General features: G+C 45.3%; 2 protein-coding genes across 8 annotated transcripts in view; one reads left to right on the top strand and one right to left on the bottom strand.

The window, feature by feature from the left end:
• The window catches only part of PANK2 (pantothenate kinase 2), a 29313-nt gene extending 24553 nt beyond the window's left edge, over positions 1 to 4760 (top strand). For 3 of the 7 annotated variants that reach the window (XM_018057383.1, XM_018057386.1, XM_018057385.1), the window contains 2 exons: positions 268 to 393; positions 4287 to 4760. In XM_018057383.1, the coding sequence (XP_017912872.1) occupies positions 268 to 393; positions 4287 to 4337 (177 nt within the window). In that variant the 3' untranslated portion in view covers positions 4338 to 4760. The remainder of the gene's footprint in view (positions 1 to 267; positions 394 to 4286) is intronic. The other 4 variants (XM_018057389.1, XM_018057387.1, XM_018057388.1 and 1 more) reach the window with 2 other exon arrangements.
• The window catches only part of RNF24 (ring finger protein 24), a 116461-nt gene continuing 106202 nt past the window's right edge, over positions 7860 to 18118 (bottom strand). The window contains exons 5-6 of the mRNA XM_018057390.1: positions 14604 to 14683; positions 7860 to 13824 (exon numbers count right to left, since the gene is read on the bottom strand). Coding sequence (XP_017912879.1) covers positions 13686 to 13824; positions 14604 to 14683 — 219 coding nt within the window. The 3' untranslated portion in view covers positions 7860 to 13685. The remainder of the gene's footprint in view (positions 13825 to 14603; positions 14684 to 18118) is intronic.

Raw genomic sequence — 18118 nt, 5'->3', positions numbered from 1 at the left:
AGTTATGGTTTGTCATGTTAATTCAAATGCTTTTCTAATCTTTATTCTCCTGTGACATTTACTGGCATGCTTTGAAGTGGGTTTAGAGTTGTCTGGGGCTCAAATTTAAGTAGCCCTGGATCAACTGAAGTAAATGTAAATACTTTTTTTGGATCAACAGTCAACTAACTAACAGAAATTATGTACATGATACTGTCTTTGGGGTAGCTTTTATGAGAGAACAGAAATTAACATGAAAACTAATTGCCTTTTTTTTGATGTGCTCAGAACATTAACCAGGTGGTATTTGTTGGAAATTTCTTGAGAATTAATACGATCGCCATGCGGCTTTTGGCATATGCTTTGGATTATTGGTCCAAGGGACAGTTGAAAGCACTTTTTTCGGAACATGAGGTAAGCGGAGTTATTTCCTGTGACATGTTAACCTTCATAAAGGGCATGCTGTTCACGCTATGCTAGAATTTAAAGCAGTACTTATTATTTGTTTCTGTACTTGTATAATATGGTTAACTTTGTTCATGTTCAAAAGCTGTTTCTTACCTGATTTAACGTAAGGTAAATATTTGGTTAATTTCATTGTGAGCTTTAGCAATTTTAAAGAAGAAAGTCTTGACAAACATCCAGCTATATTCCTGATGCCATTTTCTTTTCTGAACCATCCTTTGTATTTTCCCCGTTGCAGTTTGTACTTAGGTTGTAAGTGTACTTAACTCAGTTCTTTTTTCATTTTTTGATGTCAGTTTTTATCATGTTAATATAGTTCTTGTGCCAGTTATTTTATTTAAGATATATGTCCTAAAACCAACTCCATCAGTAAAAAGCATTCCAGGATTAGAGCCACACTGTTGTAAGAACTTAACACAGAGGTTATGTGAAAAAGAATAATTGAATTGCTCAACCTGATATCCTATTTTGGAAAATTGTCTTTCTGACTTGAGGAACAGTAAAACCAGAGCTATGAAAGGGACTTTGTCTTTCCTCCCCTTGGTTTTGGGGCAGTTGGACTCTTTCAAGTGTTAAAGTGGATTGTAGATAGTGTTAGCATGAATAGTTTTCAGAATTGTGTTTGCATACTTACTTTATGATATGAGTCCTTTATGAAGTTTGGTTTTCCTCTCTGGCTAGCCTGTTTGCTGTTTGTCCATGTATTTTCCATTTTCATTTAGACCTCTGGCTCTAATGTTGATCTCTGTACTTGTGGAGCTCTGATTATTTTAGGTTCTCTGAGTCATGAAATATACTCCTGCCTGCACACTGAAGTCATTGTGAATACTGTTGTGAAAGCTTTGTATAGATTGTTTTCAAGCCTTTCTTTTTCATTGTTCACTATTCTCATCTTACACTTCTTGGCTTGTAACAACCTCTGTCTTTTACTAGATAGTAGCTTGGGTCTGGAGTGGAACTCAGTATAATGGCTAACTTTATCCCTTCTTTTGTTGTAAAATAAAACCCAGATATAGTAAATCATGTAAAACAAAGTGTGTAACTAACTGTTACGACGCTGCATTTCCCCTGCAGGAGGCTCTGGTTTAATCCCTGGACTGGGAACTAAGTCTGCATGCTGCAGGGCATGGCCAGAAATTTAATAATAATAACGAAGTGAACGCCCTTGGCCTCTGCCCTCTGGCTGGCCGAGGGTTTCTGAGTGCTGTGGAGTCTGCTCGCCTACAGTTTCTGACTTTGTCATAACACGTCTGTGTGGCCGCTTTTTTTCCTTTAATTTGCTTTTAATTGAAGAATAATTGGTTTACAGTATTGTTGATTTCTACCATACATGAACATGAATCAGCCTTCGGTGTAGTATGTGCCCTCCTGGAGCCTCCCTCTCACCTCCCCTCGCTCTAGGCTGTCACAGAGCAGAGTTGGGGCGCTCCGAGTCTCAGAGCAGTTCCCCCGGCAGCTTCGCGTGTGGTGGCTCTACCGTGTGTGTCCTGCTCTCCCACCCAGCCCCGTCCACACATCTGTTCTCTGCATCTGTGTCTCTGTTGCTGCCCCGCATATAGATTCATCAGTACCACCTTTCTAGTTTCTATATATATGCGTTAATATGCAATATTTATTTTTTCTCATTCTGACTTCAGTCTGTATAATAGGGTCTAGATTCATCCACTTAATTAGAACTGACTGAAATGTGTTCCTTTGTATGGCTGAGTAATATTCCATTGTGTGTATGTACCACAGCTGCTTTATCCGTTCATCTGTTGGTGAACATCTGGGTTGCGTCCATGTTATTGTAAATAGCGCTGCAGTGAACATTGGGGTACATGTGTCCCTTTCAGTTCTGGTTTCCTTAGGATATTTGCCTCGTAAAGGGATTTCATATGGAAATTTTATTCCTAGTCTTTTAAGGAATCTCCATACTGTTCTTTGTGGTGTTTGTATCAATATAAATTTCCACCAACAATACAAGAGGGTTCCCTTTTCTCCACACCCTCTCCAGCATTTATTGTGTGTAGACTCTTTGATGATGGGCATTCTGACTGGTGTGAGGTGATAGGTATCTCACTGAAGTTTCGATTTGCATTTCTCTAAAAATGAGTGATGTTGAGCATCTTTTCATGTGCTTGTTAGCCATCTGTTTATGGCTATGGCTATGTATGTCTTCTTTAGAGAAATGTCTTTTTAGGTCTTTTTCCCACTTTTTGATTGGGTTGTTTGTTTTTCTGTTACTGAGTTGTATGAGCTGCTTGTATATTTTGGAAAATAATTCCTTGTCAGTTGTTTCCTTTGCTATTATTTTTTCCCATTCTGAGGGTTTTCTTTTCTCCTTGTTTGTAGTTTCCTTTGCTGTGCAAAAGCTTTTAAGTTTAATTTTTAAATTTTTGTTTATTGTAGTTTTTGTTTTTATTTCCATTACGCTAGGAGATGGGTCATAGAAGATCTTGGTTTGGTTTATGGCATCGAGTGTTCTGCCTATGTTTTCCTCTAAGAGTTTTATAGTTTCTGGTCTTACATTAAGGTCTTTAATCCATTTAGAGTTTATCTTTGTGTATGGTGTTAGGAAGTGTTCTGATTTCATACTTTTACACATAGCAGTGCAGTTTCCCCAGCACCACTGTTTGAAGAGACTGTCTTTTCTCTATTGTGTATTCTTGTGGCTGCTTTTTCTTTTGAAGCCAAGAAATAGAGTGAAAGGGCAGGCCTCTCTTGTGTGGGCACATGTTCTTTGGAGAAGCTTTTCTTGGAAAATAGAACCTTAGTTATCTATAGTGTTTCAGAGACCTATCGTATGGTCTGCGCTGCAGCAAGCCTTTCAGGACCGTCCCACTCCTTCTGTGCTCACTTCTCTCTCGCAGTGCGTTACTGTGTGATTGCATCCTTTGGAGACTGATAGATTCTGTGTCATTGTACGATTATCCTCTGATTCTTACTGGCAGTTTCTTTCTGCCAGTATGGGTTTTGTCTCATTTTCTGTTTTCTTTTTAATTTATTCACGTCTTGGTTGGTTTTGACCTAGATTGCTTGCTTCAGGAGATGGTCCAGCATGGTCTTCCTTCAGCCACTGCTTCTCTGTCTGACATCTCTGCCTTCCCCTCCGGTGCCTCTGTTCTTCAGATGTTGCTCCTCTGACCTCACCCCTCTCTCCATGTTGCCTGAGGGTTCTGTTGTCCTGCTGGCTGCTGCCCCGCTCCAGATCTAGACAGCTGGTGGGTGTGGCTGCTTGGCTGCCTCGGGTACCTCAGCTTTGCACATCCTGCATGGAGCTGCCTTCCTTGCTCTCTACATCTCTTGCTCCTGTGTCTTTGTTCTCAGGGGTGGTGTGACCGGATGTGCAGGAGGGACCTCAACTTCCCTGCCACCTTTCTTCTCTTCTTCAGGCCAAGTCTTGAACCCATTCCACCCCATTCTTTGCTCTCCACCTCCAGCCCAACAGGGCCCTCACCCTCTGTGACTTGTCCCTGCTCCTCCTCCATTGCACTTTATGTCTCATCTTCCCTTCATTCTGGAATTGTGTTGAAATGCTCCAGGTCCCCATTGCTTCTCATCGCCTCATTCCCCAGGAGATGGCCCAGGTACTGTCTCTTAACCAGAGGTAATGGCTACTGCGGGCCTCAGAGCTTGTGGGGCCCCCACTGAGGGCTCTGGTCTGATGTGCCAGAGTGCCCTCTCCGGCCTGGGAGCTCCTCAGAACTTCTCTGCTGGCCTTGGGCTCAGCAAAATGGGCGTCAGGAAATGAGTGGCAGGAATTAAGGGCCGTGTTAGCTTTAATACTAGTAATCATATTTATGGTAATATAAGTAAGTCTAAGGAGAATTGCTCTTATTTTTCTTTCTTTTTGTTTTCAGGGTTATTTTGGAGCTGTTGGAGCACTCCTTGAGCTATTGAAGATCCCCTGACTGTTACCTGGGGCGGGGTTCCTGGAACCTTCCACAGGGGGATCTGTGGATGGACTCTTTTTTTTAAAGACTTACTCAGTTTTATGATTGTCTACTACCTGAATCAAAGCAAGAAAGGACAAGTGTAATTTTCTAAGTCATCAAGATGAATTCTTAAAAATTCAATCTGAACTAATAACCAGTAAGGAAATATATATGTATTAAAAAAAAAATGTGGACCATGTTGGTGAGGATTCTCTGTATTTAAGTTGCTCTTCAGTATAGTGTAGTTTTGAAATTCAGCATCACTCAGTGGAGCCACTTCGGGAGAGAACTGTTCTTTGTTCAGCTGGCTTTGGTTTTGTGTCCTGTTGAATTTGGTAAATATAAGGCAAGCAACTCTGTATTACAATCTAATCACATTTTTGTCAGTGTGGTTTTGGAGAGCGTCGTCTTTGCATTAACTTTGGTGTGTATAGCCTGGTATGAACATTGAAAAACGTTTCAAGGTTCTGCAAACTTACTGGTAGATGAATTCTTAATTCTGTGCCTGTAACTTTTAATAAGCCACTTTTGGAGGGGCAGTTTCAGGTTGTTTACATTGTAGATCCTGGGAAGGTCTGTTTGGAATGACAGGACTTCTGCCCTGGGCAGGATTTCCCTGGGTATTGGACGGATTATGGATGTGACAGAAGTGAGTAAGCTAGTAGAAAAAGCATATCTGGAAGGGCCAGACAGAAAAAACAGAGAGGGCCGCTAGTATTGACATCTTTTCAGGGAATGGGGGGAATCTGGTTATTTCAGGCCAGTAGAAAGGGAGGAATGGAGCTGTCCATCGATTAGCCCATGGAGAACAGGGCGGGGCTTCTACTTGCCTTGTGCTTGCCTGAAACTGCCTGGGAGTTTGCCTCAGTTGGATATAGTAGTGGAGGGGCTGTATGTGGGAGGCTCAAAAGGCTGCTTGAGGAGAGGCAGATTTTTAGATGGAGGCTTGGTGGAGGTTGACTTTGAATTTTTTGTTTCTGCTGTGCAAAATGATTTAAAAACCTCCTAGGAGAGAGAGCAACATTTGTATGTTCTGCGTCCCTGGTGAAGGCAGTGAAGGTTTTATATAAAGCAGCCTTTGAAACAAAAGGAAACCCCAAGGCTCTCTGGCCTCTTTGTGCCCCTTGGCTTCAGGCGACGAGACTGGCCTGGGAGGGACCACATATGGGAGGCAGTGTTCCAAGGGACAGAGGGGCACAGGAGAGTGGGCTTGGATCACCGAGGGAGGAGGGAGTTTGACCTCACAGTCCCCTCCCTCTCTTGGCTGTTGTCAAGAGTCATGGTCTACCCACCTGCAGGGAGGGCACATCCTGCGTGGGGTCAGCCCAGTGCCATTTCCCAAGGGTGGCCACCTTTGCACACTTTCCTGGGTACATGTAGGCTGTGGTGCTCCTGGCCAGTGCAGGCAGTGGAGCTGGAGGGACACGGGGGGATGGGAATTGCAGCCCAGGGCCATGTGATCAGCTTCCTCTGCTGCTGCTGCCCTTCCTGGGTCTCAGCCTGAGTCACTTCCAGTCCTGTCCTTCTGCCTTCGGCCCATTCCAACCATGTGCTTGTAGCCCCAACGTCCCCCCGCGGCCGCCAGAGTCAGTGCCACCACCCACTCACTGGTATCATAGTGGTCATGCTTTTTAAGCCCCTTGCACTCCAGATCCTCTTTCCTGCTTCCACTGGGCAGAGGAAGGGAGCCTGCCTAAGCCTGGTTGCTGCCTGTGGACACCCAGGTTGGCCTCTGAGGCCTCGTGGGGTCCTGCCTTTTCTCCTTGGACTTAACTGTGTTCGTGAAGCTGTGCCAGTGCTTTTTGTGGGTCATGTCACACAGCCCTTGTCATCCCCACCATTTAACAGAAGAAGGAGCCTGCCCAAAGTCACAGTTAGGATCCAGCAGAGCCCCCTTTCCTCTTATGCCTTGCAGTTGCCTTCCACCTCCATGGATTCACCACTTCCGCTCTTGAGAAACTGCTTCTGTGGCTACACTTTGTGCTTCTGATTAGCCCATCCTTTTACTACAGTGAATCTCATTGCTAAATCTGATGGACATTTCATGTTCTCATCATCTTTAGTTCTATCATTACAGACCACACTTGCTTTTCCTTCTATCTCCTAGGCCACTTTGTCTCTGCCAGTTTATTCTCCACTGAAGACAGAGATCACTAGCTCTCAGGCTAAATCCTGGATCTGCTTAAGCAGACATCACTCAGTTTGATTTCCAGGGTATTGTCTGGCTCAGCCTTTGCTTCTAAGCTCGTCTTAAGGTAGTGACTGCTTTTTTCCTTTGCCCCCTTCCCCCTTTTCTTCTGTATCTCCAGGTCTTTACACAGAAATGTCTCCATCCTCTTCCCCTGAACCTCCGCCAGCATGCTCTCCCAGTTACTGCTACTTCACTAAACTCCAATTTGTAAGATGTGTGGAAGCTCAACCTCTCATCACCACAGGCACCACCCTGATCTAAATCACTGCCCTGTCTCATCTCAGGAGTTAGCCCTTCCAGTCTGCCAGCCTGGGTAGCCTGAGGGTCTCACCCCACACTCCCCCACTAGAGGCAGTGGGCGTGGTAGTAGCTATAACAATGGTCCAGGTGTGAAAGGAAGGTGGCCAGCCTAAGATGGGAGCAGTGTATGGTCAGGTAGAGGTGTTTTAGTGGGTTTAGAGATGTGGAGATTGGAAGTGGGGGAAGGAGGTTCTGTGAGGGTACTTAGGCTTGCTGGGGGGGTTTGATCTTGGGCTGCTTGAATTTTAATGCCAAATAGGCAGCTGGATATTTAGGTTGGAGACAATAGACCTGAGAATGATGTGCATGTAGGTGGGGATTTAGTGAGTCCCAAGGTAGAGTGAGGAAACCAGAGATGGGCAGAGGAGGACGGGGCTGCGAAGAACACTGAAGAGGGGACTAGCGCAGGGGGCCCGCTGCTCAGGAGACTGGAGGGGAGAGGAGCCCTGCAGGCACCCGCATTAGGAGGTTTCAGAGTTGGCACAGATTTGGTTGCAGGTCATGGATGACCATGAGGAGAGCAGTTTCCCTGAAGCTGTGGAGCCAAAGTTGAGCTGTGCAGAGGTCCTAGTGAGTGAGGGTTGGTGAGTAGAAACAGTAGCTGCCACAGGATGGCTTTGGACTGAGATTTTGTTTCTCCTTCAACAGAATAGTTGGTATTTCCAGGCCTGGGATATAGCTAGAGGAGTGAGATGTGGGCTGGTTCCACCATGGCAACCCTCCTGAGTACTGGCATCCGTGTTTGGGAGACTGCTTGACTGTGTCCCCGCCCATCTCCGGTGCTGAGGCCAGGGTGGCAGGGAGCCCTTGGCCTCTCCCCTACTCATCCCTGACTGGCGCCCCATACCACAAGGAGACAAGCTGGCTCCTCTGTCAGTCACCTGTTGCTGGTGATCAGTTCCATTTGTTCAGAAGCACTTACCTTGACTTTTCAGCTCTTGCCACATGGGCTTAAAGGGAATGTGGGTGACCAAGGGTATGTATGTGCTCAGCACAAAGTATTTTTAAAATCTGCTTTTTATTTACATTTAAGTCAATTACATGCATGTTTTATTTTTTAAACGAGTAATTAGCAAAATGCATTAAAATTTTAAAATAGCAATTAAATATACAAAAATATATAGCTTATAAAAAAACTGCAAATGTTTAAAAATATTCTGCTGCAGAATTCATAGTGTACAAACATGTCTATGAAACCTGAGGCTCAGCATTTCATAAACTTCTTTTTTTGAAGGAGTTATATACAATATCTAGTGAATAAACCCCAGTAGGCTTAAAACTACAAGACTGATATCCCCTCTTTCTGGCAAAGACCTGTCTAGAGACCAAGAGAGGACAGTTCAGGAACACTTTCTTGGAAGACTGAGCTATCATCAGGAAAGAAACACTAGCCCCATCTTATTCTCCTGTTCTAGGCCTGAGAGGGAAGGATGGATGGAAGGATGGTGTGCACCTGGCCTGAGATGCAGATTTTCCAGGCTTATACTAGCTCAGGGAACTGCGAGGGGCTTCATCGAAGTATAGCCAAGGCCCTTAACACTGGTAGGTATGTGTCTCTGGAGCAGGGAGCCCCTGGCTGTATAGCCACAGAAGTGATTTCTGGGTCGGTAAGCAACACGTGCTGATGCTTGGTCTAAAAGTGGAATAAAACTCTGCATCTTGCAACAATTCAGGCTGTGAAGCTGAACTGGGACAATAACAGATTTACTGAATAAGCCTCTCTACTTTCCTCCTCATGTTCCAATCAAATGGAAGCACATTCTGTGGCACACGGGAGCCTTCGTTAATCTATACACTAAAGGAACATGGCCCAGCGTTTTCCGGTTATCAACTGCAGATTTCATCAGAATTTAGACACATTCATCTCCTTTGCTCAAATTCCTAAATACTAATAATGAAAGAGGTTCATTGATGGAAGAAGGGTGGTTTCACATATAGTTCCTTTCCAAATTTCTGGTCACAGGCTTAAGTTACACTTTTAATCCAGGGAATCCCTGGGCTGCTGCTGTGGGTGGCAGGATATTGGGGGGAGGGGGGTAGGGGTGGGTAAAGAAGGAGAGGCACAGGTCGCTGCGCCTACCCCCAAGGGCTGCCTGGAGGAAGCTTTAACTTTGATTTGTAGAGGGAAGAATGAACTTTTAAAAAAAAAACTGTTGGTGGGGTAATTTCTCATTGACTGGAAAAAATGTTGGGTGAGGAGAAGATTCTGTGGGAACATTTGTTCTTTAGTGTGTGCACAGAGTGGGGAGGGAAAGGGAATAGGCTCATGAACTTGAACATGGACATTCAGCTATGAGGCAGCTGACCACCTATTTGCTTAGCAACATTTGAGACATCTGCCCCACAAAATGAATTGCTCAGCCTGCTGCTCCAACTCCTGCCTCAGAAACATGGGTTTGCCTAAGAAACCATGACAGTTGTAGCCAGATGTCACTGCTGGGCTGTCAGTCCTCCCTGGAAACTGGGTTGGGGGCTGGGGTGGGCCTGCAGCCTGCGCTGCTGCTGCTCTGGAGTGTCCTGCCAGACTCAGACATAGGCTGGGGAGTTCCCTGGTGGTCCAGTTTCTAAGACTTCGCTCTCCCAGTGCAGGGGGCCCGGGTTCAATTCCTGGTCAGGGAACTAGATCCTACATCCCACACTGGGGGGAAAGAAGAAAAAAATGGTTGTGCTCTCTTGTTATTTGGGCATCTATAGTTAAGAGTCAGGGAGGGACTGAAGTTCGATTTGTGTAGGAAACGAAGATTTCATCATGCTGCAATCAGTGGAAAATATGCCTTATTCAAAAGGAATGTAGTTACAAAAACATCCCCCAATTCTGGGCTCACCTTTTACAGATATTCTGACTTCTGGGATGGGTCTTCCCATGACTACGAATGGTTCTTGAGTACTTGTCTGGTATTACATAAGTGGAAAAAGAAAAAAATTACACAGTTGATTCTTGAACAGATGGATTTGAACTGAGGTCTACTTACACATGGATTTTTTTCAATAAATACATTCTACAAGGTCCAAGCTTGGTTGAATCCACAGATGCAGAACCACAGATGTGGATAGCTGTCAGGTTACATGCAGGCCATACAGGGTGTCAGCACACCTAACCTGTGTTGTTCAAGAGTCAGCTGTGTATGTAATATACATATACACACACACCCCTACATACATGTACATGTGTGTGTACTTGCTTGTATATGCATGAATGAACAAGGAACCAGCTAGTAGTGTGTACTCAAGGGGTGGGAAACTTGGCTTACTGGAGTTCAGGAATGCAAGGACGACATAACTTTATGATTTGTGAACCACGTGAAGGGATTACCTATTCAAAGAATTTAGAAGGAATATTCAGCACTGAGCGAAACCACATTGAGGAGCACAGTGGGCAAAGGTAAATGGAAGTGACTGAGGCAGATCAGGAGGGGAAAGGGAAGGGAGCCAGGTGAACTGGGGCTCAGTGGAGAGCCCCTAAATCTCAGGAGGCTCTCAACTGTGGTAGTTCCTATCAGGACAACAGGGGAGTCCCACGTGGCTAGCATGATGATGTCACTTAGTAGCACCAGCTCCTATGACCCCCCCAGGCCTGCCTGCTGGGCTCCAGACATGGTAGTCAATCCCACCCTTAGTACACACTCCTGGGTGAGCAGCTAAGGAAACAGGCTTTGAGAGGCTAACTTGTAGAAAGGCACATGGCTAGTGAGTGGCAAGGGGGTGACTGAAAAACCTGAGCAGTTTTTCTGCCCAGAGCTCTGGGGATGTCTCCTTGTGTGCATTTCATAATTCCCAGAAAACCTCTCAGAAACAGTTACTACAGTTGTTCAAAGTAACTTAGAGTAGAATCAGGCCATGAAGATGATAGGCTTTGGAATAGGGATGTGGAAAGAAAGGATCTTTGTTAAGAACAGGGCATTTAGCCACGGTGGGAGGTCCTCAGTATCCCTCAGCCCAGAACTCTCCATGGGCTACCTGCTCCTATCTGACCATTACTTTCTTGGCCTGACCAAATCTTTGTACCTACTCAGCCAGGAATCAGGTCAGGCTGGTTTTGTTTCCTGTTCCTGCAGCCAGCTGAATTCAGCTGTACCCCTAGTAACAACTAGATAATGATTGACCCACCTGTGGAGTTGAGTTGAGGCTAAGTTCTGCTCCTCTAGCCCATGGTACACCAGCCACACCCAACTCTGAGCTGCTTAAGACATGTTTTAAGACCAAGTTAAAAAACCACATCACCTGCCAGCGGCCCAAAAGCAGACCAGAGTCCTCACACAGGTTAACAAAAGGTGAATAACTCATGGAGATAGATCTGGACAGGGCAGCCTCACTGAGCTGTGAGCCTGATGAAAGAGTATTAAGGAATCTTTAACTTCTTTAATAGTGGAGGTTTGACCTTGTCCCTCACACAAAACTGATTTTAATCAGAATTAAAGGAAGATGTAAATTAAACCCTGGCCACTCAGTTAATGTGGGGAGCAAACATTTGTGTTGCGTTGTTACGAGGCGTAAGAATGCATGAGTGACACTGGCCGTGTTCCAGTAGGACACTAAGCCAGGAGAGGGAAGATGGACACTCGGCCACTTCAGTGTCAGGCCCCACCTTAGTGAAGAGCTGAGTTTTTAAAAGCCCTGCACGTTCACAAACGCTGAGATTACTACAAATACAGGGACTTTGTGAGTCTGTCTCCTTGGTACTGACACTGAAATCCTATGAAAGCTGTGAGATGAAAATAATTTGCAAGCACAGAACACAAGAATTCCTCCTCTGAAGGGAAAGATTCTTTTTCCTATTGGAACTCTTTAACGAAGATGTGACATTTGTCCCAAGGCTGTTACGTGAAAATGGTGAGTGTTGGCTATTAATGAGGCAAGTCCAGAAGCAAGCCTATCTCTGACATTGGTCACTGAAAACATTTCACTGTAAACTGAGTGCTTTCCAGCATTCAATTCTATTGTGCTACAAATAGTGAATGCAGAAACAGGGTGAAAGTAGGAGCGTACAAATAGTTCTTTTCATGGGTGCCAGACAGGCTAATAAGGCTTTCATATAAAAATATTCCACACTTCCCTTGCCCTGTTTAAAGAAGCAGTCCAGCTGGCATACCACAAATAGGTCACATAGGGTACAGCCAATTCTGACCAATGGATTTGTAATTTTCCAAACTGGATTCTGCCCAGCACTTTTCTAGGCTAATGGGAATTTTCCTCCTCATCTGGTCCCAGCCATCTGAGCCAAGGATAGGTTCCCTCTCCCATCCTAAGACAGTAGAGGCTGGATTCCAAAAATATTCCTGGAGACATTCCCTGAACGGAGTAGCAAAGTCTCCTCCAGCCCCGCTCCGTGTCATAAACGCTGCATTTCCCATGAGAAGCTGCCCCTAATCACACCTGTGGGGTAGAGCAGAAGCAGTGCTGTTGAGGAGGCCACCCCTAACCTGGAAGGAGGTGGAGAGCAGGGCTGTGGAAGAGAACTTGCTGTCTGACCCAGTGCTGCTTCACATAGTGAACTTATAAAGTAGTCATGAATCCTGCTGGACTCTGAGTCATTTCTAGAAAAGTAGGACAAAGAACCAAAGAGCAGCATGTGGTTTTTCTCCTGTAACGACACTCTCAACTAGTTATTGTTAAGTCTGAATACTGAGGCACACACCAATGATGACTAGCCCTGCAGGAGCTTCCTGAAACTATTAACAATTGCAGGTGCCTCCCTGGCTTCAGAATTACATAGGGATCTTATACGGGATGCTTTAAATAGTTAAGATGTCAACGACAGGCATTTTCTCTTGAGGAGAAATAGAGACAGGGAAGGGAAGGGAGGGAAGAGAACAGAGGGCAGGACAGGGAGAGGCAAGGGGTTAGCATCCTCAGCTCAGCAAGGCCAGGAGGACTAGCCCATTATCAGAGAGATGCTCCTTTCCGGAGCCATGTGAAAGGCTCACAGCAGCTTCCTACTGGGGCAGTGGGCCAAGACTGGCAGCTACACTGGAGCCACATTGTATATGTGGGGATGTGGGCAGCACCCTGGGGCCCTCGGGTCATACAGGGACAGCATGGGCTCAGAGACCCGCCCCCTGCTGGGGCTCCTGATGGTGGCTTGACTGTGCCTCACTGGTGAGTAGGAGGGGAAATAAGAGGAAATGGCTTTTGACCAGACCTTTCCAAGCACATCTACTGTTTCTAGCTCAGATGATTTGATAAGCAAATGTGAACTTGAGGAAGAATCCGTGGTAGCAGGTACTGCTGCTGTGTTGTAACCAAGCCCCTGGGTTTCCAAGATGGCCCTATCAAAGGAACACAATGTGAATAGCCTTGTTGGCACTGCCTCCGGCATTGCAACCAGCTGTGCTTGGGCTGAGGTAACCGCTGTTTTCACTTGGCTTAGAGGCTGCTGGGAGGGTTTGCTGCTGCAAAGGTGTGCAGGGTCTGCAGAGAAGCTCATGTGTTCCCAGGGTGTGTGTGTGGGGAGCGTAGGGGCTTTAAAGACCTGCCTTGAGTTCCTTTCTGTAACACTTGGGTTTATCTTCCCTTCTGGTTGATAAAGATTCATCTTGGCATGGAGATGAGTGTCTGGGAGACAGAATGTAATGGAGTTAGCAAGAGATCCTCATGAGGTTTCTTGAACCAGATTGTGGGCTCATCCATTCCTCTTGGCACGGGGTAGTGTCAGAGTACTTTGGTTGTCACAAGACACAGAAGTCTGGGTTCCCAGCCTCGCTGGCCCGAGGGTTCTTCATGAGACAAGGAAGCAGCAGCTGGTGCTCCCACGAGAGCAGCCAACACAGAGACCACTTGTGTTCCTCCCAGCTCTGCTCCTCCCAGATCCTGCAACAGTTTGATCCTGTGGTGAGCTATACAATGTTCTCTGCCCCGGGGAGGGGTCCCTGTAGGGGTCCACGGTCCTGCTTACTGTGCAACTGGGCCAGCTGCAGAACTGGCATGTTGCACAGTGGACATACTTTGCGAACTTCCAGCCATTTAATAAGGCACCTGCAGAATGAGACACCACAAGAGGCAAGATGTCAGTCCCGTGTCTGTGGCACCACCTGCCCACACATCTCACATGCTGAACATTTTGGAAACACAGATCTGGGGAGTGGAGTGAACAGCCAGGTCCCGAAGAGTTCTACCACTGGGTGGAGAATGCACTTCATTCTCTGGAGGAACCAGAGACTCCAGTTTTCCAAGAGGCTACAGTCAGCATATATCCTCAGTCATCCATGACTTCTTAAAGAATGAAGTACACTGAGGAGGGTGGTGGGAAGGAGGAGGAATAAGGTTTTCTAGTACACATACAAAACATAAAATTGTAAGAGAGGGAGGAATATTAAACATGTCTGTAGGAAGGGGGAAGATATGGTCCTACACTACTACTTACACTGACTTATTTATTTTGATTTAAAATAATTATGGTTTTGATTAAACTTTTAGGAAAGGAAATTCTTACTGAAAAGTTCCAGTAAAATAGCTTTTTATAGCCTGGGTCTCCAAGGAGGTATGGGCTTGTCTGACTGCCTTAAGTCCTGCCTTGGTAGTCACGTTTCCATTACCCTGATCCTTCCTAATGTCTGTCTGTCTGTATCTTTGTCTCTTACACACATGCACACACACAAATACAAATGCCACTCAGTAGGGTGCTTTCAGCTTTCTACATTACAAACTAATCATGAAGTCGTCAAGCTTGTCTGCCACTGCCCCAAGCCCATGGGTGAGTTGGTCAATGTACCTCAAACTCAGGTCCTCTTAAATAATCCCACGCCAATACTCACTTTCTGTGGAAGGCATGCTTACATGGACAAATCCCCAACTCATCTCGAGGCTTGAAGTCTTCTAGACACACTGCACAGAGCTGAAAGACAGATTTGCAAATGAGGCAAAGTATCTGCTAAGTCATTGCCCAGGCCAATGTAAAGTGCAGACCCCTGAGACCCAGCCATCTGAAAGGACTTTCAGTATCCCACAAGTCTTTGAAAGAAACAGGATCAAATGGGCAAGGTCTTCTGAAGAGTCTCCTGCTCTTCCTGCACATATCTCAGAATTTGAGGGCAGATGGGAGAAGACAGAAAGCAAGAGGCAGGTTCCTTTACTTCAGTCCATCAGAAGAGTCTGACTTAGGTTTCTTCGTATCAGATAGACTGAACATAATTTTTTGTGCTGTGCCAAGGAGCTGACTTTTTGTAGGAAATGCTCTGCCTACTAGCAGTAGAGCCCCTGAAAGGACCTCGGATCCTGAGGCAGGTGCTGGGGCTCTCCTTTTTCTGCTCTTCATAATGTGGAATCTGTAAACCATAGCACAGCCTTTGGTAATATGCTGCTTGTAGTTCCTGGGGTCCCTTACTCTGACACTGTCCTGTCAGTGTCTGTCTTTGTCATATAAAAAGTGATTCAAGAGTCACTGAATTTAAACTTAGGAAAATGTGCAGATGGGGCCAGGATTGCTCTGATAGGTGGCTAGCCTCAACTGCTTGGAAAGAAGCCTTATTCAAACCCAGATGCTGGGTTCCAACCACTTCTTCAGCACTTACCAGGGCCAAGGGACACCAAGTATCGTCCCATTTACTCAATTTACAGATGGGGAAACAGAAACTCAGAGCAGTAACCATGTTGCCTGGAGGCAATGCAGTTGGTGAGTGGCCAGGCCTGGGTGAGAATCCAGGTCTGTAAACACTTTGATTTGCCCAAAGCTTGAACTCCTCCCTGCTTGCTTCCCTGTCCATCTCCAGCGGTCCTGGTTAAGCCATCACCATTTCTTGTTCAGACTGCTGACCAGCCTCCCCATCACCCATTTCTTAACCTATAATATGTAATCCAATATTCTTAGGTTTTGTGACAGGACATGTGGCTCTTTGTGCCCTGTGGCCAGTGCTATGAATGTTGGTCTTCCATCACCCTTCTCCACAGAACTCTCAGGGCCTTGTGTAACAAGATCTTCACAGGAGGAGGAGAATGGATGAGTGTCTTATCAGTTTGGATTACTGCTGAGACAGCACGAGAGGAGGGAGGAGAGCAGGACAGATGGCTGGCCTCGGCTGGGACACCCAAGCTGTGTGACTTCTGCCATCGTGATGCCCCTCAAGCTCTCTTCCTTTATCTGCAGGGTAAGGACATTATGTGCCTCTCCCTCCCTCCACCTGAGACTGTCATCATGTCATCAGCTCAGGTTGGGGGCAGGCCTAAGGAGGTAGGAAGGCATTCTACCGATACCAGTTTTTATTCATATTTAAATTTAGTGATGGGAACACTATTTTCAAGCCCATTTTTGTTTTCTGGAGGAAGGTTAAGAACAAGCTGTGGGTAAAGATGAGAAACTAGCAGTTTTGGTCTTGGGCTTCAGCTTCCCATCTGTAAAGGGGGAATGATGTTCCCACCTCCTACACTGTGTGAACAGGTCCTCTGGCCTTAACATCGAGCTTCCTTCCTGGCATAACCTTCTGGAAAAAAAAAAAACAAACATTGAGGACTGCTGGCTCTGCCCTGTAGAGATTCAGTGCTGATCCTACCAAAGGGCAAGATGTTGGATGAGTCATTCGTTTTCATTTGGTTATTTTCCCAGAATCCAAAATTAGATTTGTAGCCTTTTCAAATGGAGTTACTATTAATGGCTATTATGTTCTTTTAAAAAAATTCTAAAACCATAGTCACTTGAAAAAAAAGAACAAGATAAACTCTGACATGTTAAGTGCTAAAGGTGACCAAAAGCCAAGGGCAGTCATGATGAGAGAAACTTAGATCTGACTACTTAGCAGTTCCCTCAAGGGTCAAACTAATTTTACAAATTTACAGACTGTACTTTGCAAATGAGCTTTATTCTGCAGTATTTCAACGAGATTGTTTTTATCACTCCTTCTTTTAAAATGGAGATATAATTCATACTCCATAATATTCACCCTGTAAAGCATACAATTCAGTGCATGCTAAGTCACTTCAGTTGTGTCTGAGTCTTTGCAACCACATGGACTGTAGCCCATAAGGCTCCTCTGTCCATGGGCTTCTCCAGGCAACATAATGGAGTGGGTTGCCAATTCCTCCTTAGGGGATCTTCCTGACACAGGGATTGAACCTGGGTCTCCTGCACTGCAGGTAGATTCTTTACTGTCTGTGCCACCAGGAAAGCAATTCAGTAGTTTTTTTTTTTTTTTTTTTAATATATTCACAGAGTTGTGCAACCATCACCACTATCTAATTTTATGTCAGCAAATTTGGAAAACTCAGCAGTGGCCACAGGACTGGAAAAGGTCAGTTTTCACTCCAATCCCAAAGAAGGGCAATGCCAAAGACTGTTCAAATTACTGTACAATTGTGCTCATTTCACATGCTAGCTGGTGGCTCAGATGTTAAAGAATCTTCCTGCATTGCAGGAGACCTGGGTCGGGAAGATCCCCTGGAGAAGGAAATGGCTACCCACTCCAGTATTCTTGCCTTGAGATCTCCATGGACAGAGGAACTTGGGACTACAGTTCATGGAGTCACAAAGAGTTGGACACAAATGGCGACTAACACACTCATACATGCTAGCAATACTATGCTCAAAATCCTTCATGCGCGGCTTCAGCAGTACATGAACTAAAAACTTCCAGATGTATAAGCTGGGTGTAGAAAAGGCAGAGGAACCACAGATCAAATTGCCAACATTTGCTGGATCCCAAAGAAAGCAAGGGAATTCCAGAAAAACATCTATTCCTGCTTCATTGACTATTCTAAAGCCTTTGACTGTGCAGATCACAACAAACTGTGGAAATTTCTTAAAGAGATGGGAATACCAGACCACCATACCTGTCTCCTGAGAAACCTGTATGCAGGTCAGGAAGCAACAGTTAGAACCGGACATGGAACAACAGACTGTTTCAAAATTGGGAAACGAGTACATCAGGGCTGTGTATTGTCACCTTGCTTATTTAACTTACATGCAGAGTACATCATGTGAAATGCTGGGTTGGATGACTTATAAGCTGGAGTCAAGATTACAGGGAGAAATAACAACAACCTCAGATATACAGATAATGATGGCACTCCAAAGGCAGAAAGTGAAGAGGAACTAGAGAGCCTCTTGATGAGGGTGAAAGAGGAAAGTGAAAAAGCTGGCTTAAAACTCAACATTCAAAAAATAAGATCATGTCATCTGGTCCCATCACTTCATAGCAAATAGATGGGAAAAAATGTAAATAATGAGAGGCTTTATTTTTTGGGGCTCCAAAGTCACTGCAGGTGGTGACTGCAGCTAGGAAATTAAAAGATGCTTGCTCCTTGGAAGGAAAGCTATGACAAACCTAGACAGCATATTAAA

Source organism: Capra hircus, chromosome 13, assembly GCF_001704415.2.
Source record: "Capra hircus breed San Clemente chromosome 13, ASM170441v1, whole genome shotgun sequence".
NCBI classification, from domain to species: domain Eukaryota; kingdom Metazoa; phylum Chordata; class Mammalia; order Artiodactyla; family Bovidae; genus Capra; species Capra hircus.
The sequence above is the reverse complement of the archived record's forward strand: the minus strand, read 5'-3'. Positions and strand labels throughout refer to the sequence as shown.